This window comes from Pan paniscus, chromosome 6, assembly GCF_029289425.2.
Source record: "Pan paniscus chromosome 6, NHGRI_mPanPan1-v2.0_pri, whole genome shotgun sequence".
Taxonomy (NCBI): domain Eukaryota; kingdom Metazoa; phylum Chordata; class Mammalia; order Primates; family Hominidae; genus Pan; species Pan paniscus.
The window spans coordinates 26,981,378-26,994,193 of NC_073255.2; the positions used below are offsets into that span (position 1 = coordinate 26,981,378).

The 12,816-nt window shown below is 43.6% G+C and overlaps 1 protein-coding gene across 2 annotated transcripts in view; it reads right to left on the reverse strand.

Annotated features, from left to right (window-relative positions):
* Positions 1-3,252: 3,252 nt before the first annotated feature.
* RAPGEF5 (Rap guanine nucleotide exchange factor 5) overlaps positions 3,253-12,816 on the reverse strand; it is a 240,850-nt gene continuing 231,286 nt past the window's right edge. For both annotated transcript variants that reach the window (XM_034963787.3, XM_055115754.2), the window contains 2 exons: positions 10,564-10,618; positions 3,253-7,480 (listed from right to left, as the gene is read on the reverse strand). In XM_034963787.3, coding sequence (XP_034819678.1) covers positions 7,365-7,480; positions 10,564-10,618 — 171 coding nt within the window. In that variant the 3' untranslated portion in view covers positions 3,253-7,364. The remainder of the gene's footprint in view (positions 7,481-10,563; positions 10,619-12,816) is intronic.

Genomic DNA, 12,816 nt, shown 5'->3' on the forward strand with positions numbered 1-12,816 from the left:
CCTTGCAACCATCTCTGCTGGTTGATTTCGGGTCTGTTTGCACATCTCTGATGGGGAAGAGCTCATTGTCCTGAAGGCAATTCTGGTGGCCTGGGCTCCTCTAGTTAGGGCCAAGACACACACACACACACACACACACACACACACACACACACACACACACACACTTACACAGAGGTATATATGCATCCTTCTCAGTCTGGCCTCAAGATTTCCCACCTTGAAAGGGACTTGAGAGTTGAGACACCACAGCCCTGTTGTTGCTGTAGAACTTGGGAAGGGCAGGGCGCGGTGGCTCATGCCTGTAATCCCAGCACTTTGAGAGGCTGAGGCGGGAGGATTGCTTGAGCCCAGGAGTTTGTGACCAGCCTGGGCAACATGGCAAGACCCCATCTCTACAAAAAATACAAAAATTAGCCACGCATGGTGGTACACACCTGTAGTCCCAGCTACTTAGGGGGCTGAGGTGGGAAGATCACCTGAGCCCGGGGAGGTTGAGGCTGCAGTGAGGCATGAGCTGTGATCATGTCACTGCACTCCAGCCTAAGTGACAGAGTGAGACCCTATCTCAAAAAAAAAAAAAAAGAACTTGAAGAACTTGGGCAGCAGCTCTTGCCGCTGTCTCAAGGCTTCCAGGTGGGCTAATTGCTTTAATTGCTTTTGAGACTTCAATGTCTTTGCCCTTTGTTGATGTTGTTGTTTTGTTTTTTGGCCGGGACCCCAAGAACAAGGTGACCAGTAGAGGGATTTTCTCAGGAAGTGATTTTCACTCAAGTTGGGAACTTTCACACAACTTGGGAACTTCCAGATGTCTGTGAGTAAGAGGGGCCTTCCAGAGACAAGGGTACACTATTACTTCCCATGGTGGCATTTCGGGCAAGCCAGCCTCTGAGGCTGGGACTGCTGTTCAGGGTCTTCCAGGGAGAGGAAAAGTCCAACCAGGAGAGCTTGGCGTTTCTACCCACCCATTTCCAGGTTGGAAACCTGGGAATATAGGAACCACCCTGAGATAATGGCGTGAATCCCCAACAGGGGAGCTTGTTCTTTTAGGGGAAGATTTCCAGACCTGTTGAGATCTTCTTCATGGTGTGGCTGTAGCAGAAAATAATGGTGACATGATATGGCTAGACAGGGGGGACTTGGTTTACCCTGGTTCACAAGTGTCACGTGAGGAGAATTTGGAAGTTCCTTAACTCCAGGCTGGAGGGAGAGCAGTGGACTCAGAAGGTGGCTACAGAGTCTACTATGGGACTGCCGTGGTGAGCAGTGACATGACCTTGTGGCAGAAATGCCCATAAAGCTAACCATAGGGTACTGTCTGAATTCCCAACACTTGGAAGACCCCCATCCCTAGGATAAGGATGGATGATTAGAAGCCACAGTGGGGCCAAACACAGGCCGAGTTTCTCCTGGGCAGGAGAAACAAAATAAAGAAATGCGACTGGACCCAGCTCTGAGTCTGGCTGGATCAGGGATCTGAGTGCGTTCCCCAGGAGCCCTGCACTAGCTCAGTCCTCAGGATGCCACTTTCTGCCTAGAAAGTCAGCCCTGCTGCTTAGGTGCTGGGAAGGGGAACTGCTATGGCTCTGTTTAGGCAAGAGAAATTCCTGCTGCCTTCAGTAACAGGAGTACTTCAGTAAAGAACATCAGCAAGTCTAATGCTTTAGGAATCTCATTTGTTGAAAGTAGTGAATGAAGAGCAAAGGCTCATGGGGTATTCAGAAGACCTCAGACAAAAAACCTCATACGCAACCTCATGCCTTGAGTAGGATTCTGTTGCTAGTGCACCAGGGCCAGGACCAGAAGTTTCATTTTGAGTTTTGAGTTTTGCTAACAAGAACAGGCTTCTGAGTTCACGGGAGCCCTGTGCATCTTCCCGGTACCAGCTATCCCACTCGAAATTGAAGAAAATCTCATCACATCCTTAGCAATGGGTATTTCTCTTTCTTTCCTATTCCCTTCCCAAGCTGGAGCCTAGGGCTTCTTCCCATTCTCCCTTCATCTCCTGCATTCTCCAGGTTCCAGGAGGACCCCATGGGGTCAGCCCCTACAGATGAAGTGATTTAGGGATCAGGACTTCTCTCTGCTTCCAGTGGCTGCCTTAGAGACAATGCCCTTGTGTTTTCTCTTCCCATTTCCCCTTGTTTCACAGAAGTGCCACTTCCTGGTGATTAAAAACCCAAGAAAATTATCTTCAGGTCTTCTTTCCCATTTCTCATAAAAAGCCAAGCCCTTTGCATGGATGTGTGACAACAGGTGGCTTCATCCACGAGGTACTGTGCTGAGCCAATACTGTCGCCCACAAGTGGACAGAGGGAAAGGGCAATTTGTCAAGAAAAGATTGTCCTGAGAGACTGTATTAGTCAGCTGAGGCTACATTCTGCTGAGTAAGAAACCACTACCAGACCTCAGAGACTTCTAGTGATGATGTCTGATTTCTCAATCAAGTTAGACGTCGTTCACAAGCCAGGACTCTGCTCCATGTTTCCTGTGATCCAGGACCCAGGCTGACAGGGGTGCCTTCATCTGGAGCAGGGCAGGTCTCACAGCACAGTAGGCATGGCAGGTGCAGGCTACCTCATAAAGCTTCCACAGACATGTCTCCCCATTTTTCACTGGACAGAGCAAGACACTGGGCCACTCCTGGGTTCAAGAAGGTGAGGTTTATAATCCCCCTGCAAGGGGGAGATGGACACATGCCAAAGGCCAAACTTGACCTTGATGGGCAAGATGTACAAATTTCCTGTTTATACAGAGAGAAGATGCTGAACACTCACACAGTCTGCGCTAGTGTATATACCGCCTGGCATCCCACTGCCCCAGAGCATCCTTATTATCCCTGTGCTGCTCCATCCACTCATGGCTCTTCCGCTGTCAGGACCTCTATCCTGGGCCCCGGGCATCACCACTGGGCTGGTAGCTGCACTCAGTATCTGGGCTGGTGAGGGACAGTTCCTGGTCCTGCTCAAGTAGGGTGAGGCAATGACAATGGTTGCCAGATTCCCCAGATTTCAGACTCTGGGAACACTGATGCAATTTCCAAAATAGGGTGTTTAGGTTCTGCAATAACCCAATGGCAGGATAAGTGATTTAGGCTTCTATGGGCTGCCTGAGAACCTCTTCATCTACTTGTAGCTCTTTCAGTGAGCAAATGACTTCTGAGTTCCAACCCCCTGAGCATCATATGCTGCCAGAACAGAGCTATTTAATCCACACACATCACAGAGAAAGCAAGAAACTAAGAGGCATGAATAGTGTCTTTAACATAGTCTCATATTTGGAAAAGCAGTTTTAAAAAAACAATTGAAAATACAAGATAAGGTAAGGGTTACTTATATAAGTTTTAACCTTATATTGCTTGGCCATTTTTACATATAAATTATTGCTTACTAGCTTCGATAAATACACAGCACAGTCATATATATATATATTATATATATACACAGAGGCAGAAAGCATGGAATATGGGAAAGAAAACACTGTTAATGGCAATTCTGGTAACTCAACAAATGTTTCATATTTACCAGTTCTTTAAATGGTGGAAAACTACCAAGTGTAGTCCCTGAGAAGTTAGGTAGACACCCTGATGGCGGGTTCTCTATCTTCTAATTGTTAATGCAAGCTGACAATATCACAGCAGCCCTAATTAATGATACATTAAAAGGCAAGGTTTCTTGCTTCAGGTCACTGATTTCATCCCAGTATTTAATAACAGTGTAATGCGAATACAATAAATAGACTATGCAAATAAATATTACTCTGCTAAAAAATGTTTAGTATATACAGCTTTGCTTTATACAGTAATACATTTGCATCTAACTTTTTGGCAATTTTTAAAAACTTCCCCCCCGCCCCCCCACCAGTTTTAAGCAAAACTGGCCCACTCGCTAAGAAGCAGGCTGAAATTTTAAGGACATGTTTTTGAAACATTTAAAAGAAATCCTGTGTTGGACCACTGCAGAAGACCCGATCGCCCCCATTTTAATGTTTTTGCCCAGTTTCTGAAAAGCCTGGATTGGCTGCGCCATTTAGGAACATTCCGTTCCGGATCTGCGGTGTCTGTGCTGGCTAGAACAGACTTGTAGGGCTGGGATATGGGTAGCAGTGAAAGCCCAGCTCCAGGGATAAGAAGTCATCACTGGTACTCTCTCTTTCATGCCACGATTTCTCCTCCACTCAGAGGCAAGTATATATTCATGCAGCATCCTCTCCCTGTGGACTAGGCAGTGTGAGCACTGACCTTATCCACAGGCTTCTAAATTCGGTGTATGCTCCACACTACCTGTTTGTGGTTCTCGGTCTAGGGAAATGAATTTATTCTAAACATAATTAAGGAAACTAGAAAAAAGTGAATGCAGGTCATGTGTATCATTGTAATCATTTGGCAATTATACAGATGACAAAGAGCAAATTCAAAACACCACACTCTAGGGAACACCTGCAAATGTGTATGTAAAAAAAAATTTTTTTTAATAGCAAGGTTGTGATTTTGCCTACGGGGTCCTGCATTCTGCTGTCTTGTGCTAACTTCTAAGCAGGGCTAGTTTGCTGGAATGCTGACGAATCCAAAGACCCACAGGACTGTCTGAGAGTTGTGCTGTAACAAAAAGAGCCCACTTAGAAGTGCCCCTGCACCACCTGGTGCCGAAGGTGCCAGATTACGTAAGATTTGCAGAGTGAGCGAAGATTTTATGCAATAATAAAACTCCAAATGAGAGCTGGCAAAGAGCTTAGCCATCTTCTAGACCATGCTTCTAGCCAGAACAAACCCTATTCTGAAGAGGCCTTGGTGAATATCCAGAGAGGGTGCATGGCCCATCCTATTAACAAGGAGCACTCAAGCCCCACCACTGTCCACCAGTGAACAGCTCAGATTCCTTAGAAAGAGCTTTCTGTTGAGTAAAATCTGGTTCTCACAATTCGGGCTTGAATTCTTTAATTCCAGATCTAAGATTCTGCAAAGCTTTGGAAACTTCTGAGAGCTGCTGCCTGGCAAACCTCTGGAGACAGTTGTTAAACTTCAGAAATATGCAGAGATTTTAGACATTCAGAAGACAAGGATGGAAAAGCAAATCTTGACTGCACAAAATCCTCCCTTCCCTCTGCTACCCCTAGGACCACCTAACCATGGCTGGAGGAATTGGTGAACAAGCATCATTTTCTCCCCAGCCAGTTTACACCCATGTCATGTGAGATACTCTGAAGTCACTGTACAAAATGCATTTAAATACCACATTTGTGTAGCTTCATCTGGCTTGGTGGGCATATCTGACTTGGGGTCTGAGCAGCATGCAATATGCTGAAATAGTTCTCCATGGAAAATTAGTCCCCTAAAGGTAATGTTCTACTAGGAGCAATGTAGTTCTAATGTAAATAAAAATCCAAATTTTGAAACACAGAAACAATGTCAGGATGGCCTTATATGATTACACTGGCCAAACCTTAGTCCAGGGCATAGGAAAAAGGTGAGAACACGTGCTTGTGCTGTAAGCCCATGCTATTGTTAGTAACTGCGTGAGGAGGGCTTTGGAGGGTTTGCTCAGCCCAGCCGTGAGGGAAGTCTGCTCTCCGGTTCTCACGGCTCTGGTGTCCTGTGGGCCACATTGCATGACGGCAGCATGCAGCATTTCTCTGAATGGACCAGCCCTGGAGGATGCCCTTCTATAAAACCCTGTAAATGTTCAGGACTGAAATTTTACATGCTGGGCCAAACTAAGTCTCTCTCAAAGTTCCCCCAAACCTTCTCTCCACATGGTTCCTTCCAGCAGTATCTCAAGCTCAGTGTGGTTCCTGAGCCCAGGAAACAGCACTGCTATAAAGATGTCAAAAAGCATTGGACACGCCTCAGTAATGAGGATGAATGAGGCGTTGATGAGACAAAAAGGAAACAGGTCTGTGTGGGCATGAAAGAGATGAACAGGCAGGAAGAGTGAGAAGTGCACCAAGACTCCTGCATTTGGAAAATGAAGGGACCAGGCCCTTGCATTTTAGCAAGGTGACAAGTATCTAGCAGGCAGGGGTGGATTTCATTATTTTGACCCATAGGCTGTTTTGTTCATGTGAAGGTTGAAAGAAATCCTCTAACCAGTCCTTGAAAATATCAAGAGGTCTTATTTGCTACAGGAGCCTCAATTGGTAAAAATGGGAATAATAAGAAAAGATTTTAGAAGACTCAGATTTTGAAAAAAAAAAAAAAAAAAAAGGCAAATTATAGAAAGGCTCCCTGCTTTGGCTGGTAGTTGGACTATAGGACTTCTAAGTTGCCAACATTAATCAGACATTTGGCTATTTCAGGGCATTTTTCATTTGCCAAAACACTAGTAATTACCACTATCTTATTACCTAGAGAGTGCTAAGTGCTTCACTCATTAAATGTCACTTAACCTCCCTGCACTGGCTGCTGTCATTCCATAGTGTGGGCAAGGAGCCTGTATGAGGTACGCAAAATGCATCATCAGGCACAAGAATGCAGACTTTTGTGACTCTGTCACCTCAGTAAGCAGTTGGTGAGTGTTTGCAATGTGTCAGGCACTGTGCTTTTTCAAAATCATATTATGTCCAATAAAAGATAAGAGCCTGCTTACAAGTATAAAGAAAATCCCCAGAAATTAAACAATGAGTCAATTTCTTAAAGATTACTATTTTTCCTTACTGGCAAAGCAACTTCATCTACCTTGCCTATAGCTGCAAATCAGTTGTACAGAAACTAATTTCACCTGCAAGCATGTGTCAATAGTTGATTGTGGTGCAAAGTGATGCACACCTTGACATTGTTCATCTGCCCATCAGAGCATGGATGCTAGCTGCAGTCCTCACTAACTCCCTAGACACAAGTGGCTTTTGGAGATGTCACAGGTTGTATCAACAGAAACCTCTCCTCCCTGGAGATCTAGAGATGCTGTCTCTGTCAGCAGGTGTTCAAAAGAATGACTTCTTTGACAGCTTATGGACAGTAATCTAAAACTAGGCAAAGTAAAAACTCCTTCCTGTTTCATGCACGCTCTTAATGAAATATTTGGTCATTGCATGTCAAGACGTTGTCTTGTCTCGATGCTGGCACATCTCATATTGAAAACTGGACTGGATCAACGATGTGATCATAAGAAACCAGCCTTCTCCATCTCAAGAATGCTTCTGACTCTCCTTCTGCCTTCTTGTCCCGAGAGTAGCATGGAGAAACCTCTCCCCCTCTCTGGTGGCTGACATCACTTCCTGAACACGCTTTGGCTGGCTTTCCTGTGAATGTCTTGGGTTATACTGATAAAACTCAGCAACTTCTTTTCTCACAGGAAAGCAACGTGCTTGGCATAGACATTCCCGTAGCTCAAAGTGCTGCAGATACAGGGGAGGTGAGGCAGTGGGGCTCACACCCGAGGCTCGATCCTGTGTGAGAGCTCAAACAGAGCCTGCTGGCTGTCAATGACATACAGGTGATTAACATAGGACTTTAACTCTTGATGCTCTTTTGGAGACAGGTCACCTGTTGTTTAGAGGGGGAAAAAAGACAATCTCAGGAGAGCAGTAATGCTGTATCTACATACCAACAAAACCCCACACTAAGGCTGAGTAAATGTACCAGGTGGGTTCTCATTAGTCAGAATCCCATAAGAGGTGTCCTTGTCCTACAGTAGAAATGCTTTTTTAGCTCAGAATGGATTCCTCAGGTCAGGCAATCAGACTGGCAGGATACTTATAGCATTTATTACCTAACATTGTATATTATTTAGAAATTACGTTATTATCTCATTCCACAGATGGGGAAACTGAGCACAGTCACGCAGCAAGTTAACTGTCACAGCCAGGATTCGGACCCAGGACAGATGGTTCCTGAGTCCTTTTAGGTAGCCTTTTACAGCAGTTACCTGTTTAAATGGCCAGCACTGGGTCCTATATCTCAGTCTAGAAGCGTTGAAAATCGCTGATAATGTATTTAGCATATGAATGCAATCACTCTTTTTCTGTTGTTTAGATTTTGTACAATTCTTTGGTATTCTCATTTTTTGGAAAAAAAAATTTAATGGAGCAACTGAATGAACAGATACAACAGAACAGACTCTAAGATGTGGTTAACAGACGAAATAGCTTCAGAAAGTATGTGTATGGACTAAAGTCTACCCAGAGAAGGACAAGACAAGGGGCTTTTCCACTCACATATCTAGGGCAGTCAAGGAATCGAGGGGCCAAAGGAGGCTTTAGTGCACTGTGAACACATCCACACCCTGCTAGCGTCCGTGCTGATAAGGAACCAGGATGAAGCAGCATGAACCACGAGGCAAGCCCGTGCACCATAGTCAAACACACACACACACAAGCAAACCATTTGAGGCTGGGGAACACTGGCCAAACTGCACTACAGTAAAACAATGGAAAGGTGAGTGGCGAAGACATCATATCCTGTTGCTTTGTAGATTATGCATGGGACAGGCAGGGTGAGCTTCTGGAGCTCAGTTTGAGCAGAGGGAAGGGAAATGCAGGAGGCTGAGCATTTTCTTATAGCATTTTTTTTCTCTTGGTGAAACCCCCTTTTTTCTCCTCTATAACAAATGCATTTTATGAGGAAATAATTTAAGACCTGTATGACATGGGTGGCTTATAATTCTTAGGTTTAATAGAAACAAGGCTTCCTGGTTTTAGCAAGTAAACACACTAGGAGTTAAAGTTTATACCATCCCACCTGTTTGTAAGTAACAAAAAGCTGTTTTATTCCAGAATGCCTTCTCTGGAAGACGTTGAGGAAGTCAAACATTGGTTTGGATAACACGATGCTACAAAGGTAATTTTATGTTAATTTTCAAGCCTTAAAAAGATGGCACAATGAATGGTTCTAACCATGGCAACTGACATTTGCATGACACTTTATAATGCATAAGTGACTTGATTAACATTTTCATATTTTATCCCAAATGCTGACATTGGTTTACTATGCTCATATAAACTGCTAAAATGAATTCGGATAATTCAGTTCCCAAACCAATTTTTTAAAGATACTGTACATAAATATTAGAACATAAACTGGCTTGATAGTTACTTAAATTTCTCTTTTGCTTAGTGCCACACAGAGGGTTGCTCTCTGATGAGTGGGAGGTTCAAGGCAGGTTCAAGGCCACACAAGTTAGTATAACTATCACCTTCCTGTCTATACTTGGAGCATATATAAACTAGAGTTCCTTGGTTAAGTGAGACTGATATCTTAGAATTAGCTGAATCCCCAGTAAACACTTGGGAAGCAAAGGAGGATAAAAGCAATACGAAGCTGCACTCATCAGCATTATGCTTATACATTTCAGTCAATCTCTGTGATGATGTTATGATTACTATTTTTATTGTAACTGCATTGCGCTTGTATGCTTGATGAAGAATTATATAGGTATATTAAAGTGGTACTAATTGATGTGAATATTTAGAAAATTAGGTCCTGTATTTATAAGTCTCCTTTTCAAAGAGAAAACATAATCCACACAGAAGTCCAGTTCCTAACTTACTTTGTTGGGGGACAATATTGCCAGCCTAGACCAGCACTGAACAGAAAAAAATTCTTAAGCAGGTGTACTCAATTGTTAGCAGTACTTTTCTTGAGAAGTAGGACTCTGATTTTCTACTTTATATATACTTCTATATTGTTGAAAAAATTGCTTTACAATGGGCATGTCTTACTTAAAAAATGAAGTTGAACTGAGTGGTTGCCTTTGATTAATTTATAATTATTGAACTCAATTTTCTACTTTTTATTACCCTTTGTATCCACAGGATCTGTAGAGGGCAAAAGAGAGGGCAAGGAGGTAAGGCAGACTCAGTCTGAATAATGGCTAAATAAGTGAATCTCTCTGAGTCTCTGCTTTTTGTTCTACACCTACAGGGTTAATAATCCCCATTTGCTAGGACTGATGTTAGGATTCCATTGCCCATGTGAAAGCTCCTTCAACTCAATGAAGTTGATTTCCTTCCTTCCTGCAATGTTCTAACACCATTTAAACATAGTATAAATTATGGCTGAGATTTAAAAAGGAACAAATATTCCTACATACATTAGTCTCAGTGGGGATTCTACAAAAGTGCTCAGAACCACACTTTTGCAGCTGAAAGGCAGCTCCAGACAGGAAGTTTTTGTTGGAGAGGAGAAAAGATTCTGGAAGGCTGCTTTAGGCACTTTTACAAGCTATAGTCCTATTCCAGGAAGGCTCCACGCAAAGAGGTTAGGGACAAGGTCACCCCTGCTAAACTCACCAGTGATTTTGAGCCAATGGACAAGCAAAGCAAGACACTGTGGGGACAGGAGTCAGCGGGAGTTGCAGGGAGGAGGTTTCTGAGTGTGTAAAGTCACTCTTCCCAGCATAAACTTGCTGCCATGAGGGGATAATAATCTGCCATATCTTGTCTTCCTCTGCATCCCAAACATGCAGTGAGGAAACAAAGAGACAATCTACTATATATATACAATATGCATATGTATGTACATATGATACTTTTCAATCTGTTTAAATTGATTACCACCCAATACTTGTGACCACAGTTGGTACCAACGTAGAGTCAATTTACATTCCGCACCTGACTTCAATTACTCACCAAACTGGTTAGTCCTGCAGTGTCTCAGGGTTCGGACAGTGTCTGCGATCATATGCTGTAAAGTAGAACAGGAAACACATCAATGGAAGGGTCGTTGAGGGTGTTACTGAAGAAGCAGTGCCTGCTAGGATGGAAGGATAATCTAGCACTCTTGGCTGTAAAGAGAAGAACTGTATTTGGAGCTGGATGTAGCTTTGATTCTATGGAGCTTGGATTATCAAAGAATATTTAGTCCTTATCTGCAAAAACAGTAGCACCAGAATGGGTGAGGTGGCTCTCACCTGTAATCCCAGCACTTTGGGAGGCTGAGGTGGGCGGATCACTTGAGGTCAGGAGTTTGAGACCAGCCTGGCCAATATGGCGAAACCCCATCTCTACTAAAAATACAAAAAAATTAGCTGGGGGTTGTAGCAGGTGCTTGTAATCCCAGCTACTCGGGAGGCTGAGACAGGAGAATCGCTTGAACCTGGGAGGCGGAGGTGCAGTGAGCCGAGATCACATCACTACACTCCAGCCTGGGTGACAGAGTGAGACTCCGTCTCAAAAACAAACAAACAAAAAACAGTAGCACCCAATCCGGGTTGCACAGGTTCTTACTGAGCCATGAGAAAATACATGGTAGAGAAGTGCAGCACCCCCAGCCCCAGTCATCCTGTTCACATTTGCACATGTGTTTCACTTCAGGGTATGTGTCACCTCCTCTCCATGAAGCCTTTCTGAGATGTCCCTCCTGGACTTAGAGGCTCCAATCTCAACATCCCCACTGCTCTTCGTACAGCACCTATTGGCTTTGTGTCATTGTCATTGCTGTTGAACTTTTCTCCTTCTTTAGACCAAGTACCACCAGAGGGCTTTGGATGTGCAGAGCCTACTATGTCAGACACATTGACTTACACATATGTGCTGAATGGAGGTAGGAATTCTTGTAGATTCAAAGGTTCAAGTATCTTAAATTGTAACTGGAAATGAGATACTGACAAAAGATGAACATTTTCTAAAACATTAACATCATTTTTTTTGTTTTTTGAGACGGAGTCTTGCTCTGTCACCCAGGCTGGAGTGCAGTGGTGTGATCTTGGCTCACTGCAACCTCTGCCTCACGGGTTCAAGCAATTCTCCTGCCTCAGCCTCCTGAGTAGCTGGGATTACTGGCATATGCCATCATACCTGGCTAATTTTGGCTAATTTTTGTATTTTTAGTAGAGATGGGGTTTCACCATGTTGGCTAGGCTGGTCTCGAACTCCTGACCTCAGATAATCCAACCAAATTGGCCTCCCAGAATGCTGAGATTATAGGTGTGAGCCACTGTGGCCGGCCAACATCAACATCTTTAGAGACCATTTTCTGTTCATAGTTTATATTCATGTACAGTCTTCAATATTCTAATTTCTTTCCTTGAAGTCCTCACTGATTCCCAGGCAAAAGTCTTCTTTTTTTTTTTTTTTTTTTTGAGATGGAGTCTTACTCTGTCACCCAGGCTGAAGTGCAATGGCGTGATCTCGGCTCACTGCACCCTCTACTCCCCAGGTTCAAGTGATTCTCCTGCCTCAGCCTCCTGAGTAGCTGGGATTACAGAGGCATGCCACCACACCCAGCTAATTTTTATATTTTTAGTAAAGACGGGGTTTCACCATGTTGGTCAGGCTGGTCTTGAACTCCTGACCTCAGGATCCACCCACCTTGGCCTCCCAAAGGGCTGGGATTACAGGCATCAGCCACCCCACCTGGCAGGCAAAAGTCTTCTTAAATGTACCGCTGCTTTGGACAAGACCCCATCATCTTATACTTGTGTACTTGCAAGAGTGAGCTGTCTCTACCACTTTTAGTTTTTCATGTTGAAGGAAGTAGCATTTTGGAAGCATATACGTATATGCCATAAGAGGAACTAGAGTGCAGTATGTTCTCTTCCAAAATGCTATGCTAGCTGGCTTAATTGCCAGAATAATCTCTAAATACTATTGTCTTCATGTTCTAGTTCTCTTGAGAATCAACAGTAGCTCTCTACTTTGTTTCATATCACAATACAAACATCATCCTATTATTCAAGAATTAATATCATTCATATCTGGGCCTCCAATTTGGGTCAACATCTTACATGTCCCAACTATACACACTGAGCATAGGATCACCATATACAGCAAACCCTCAATGAATTATTGCTGAAAGAATATTAAACACTAAAATATGTTCTTACTTAAAATTCAGAAGAAATACAGAAATATTATTGGAATATGACCTACTGATTGAATTGT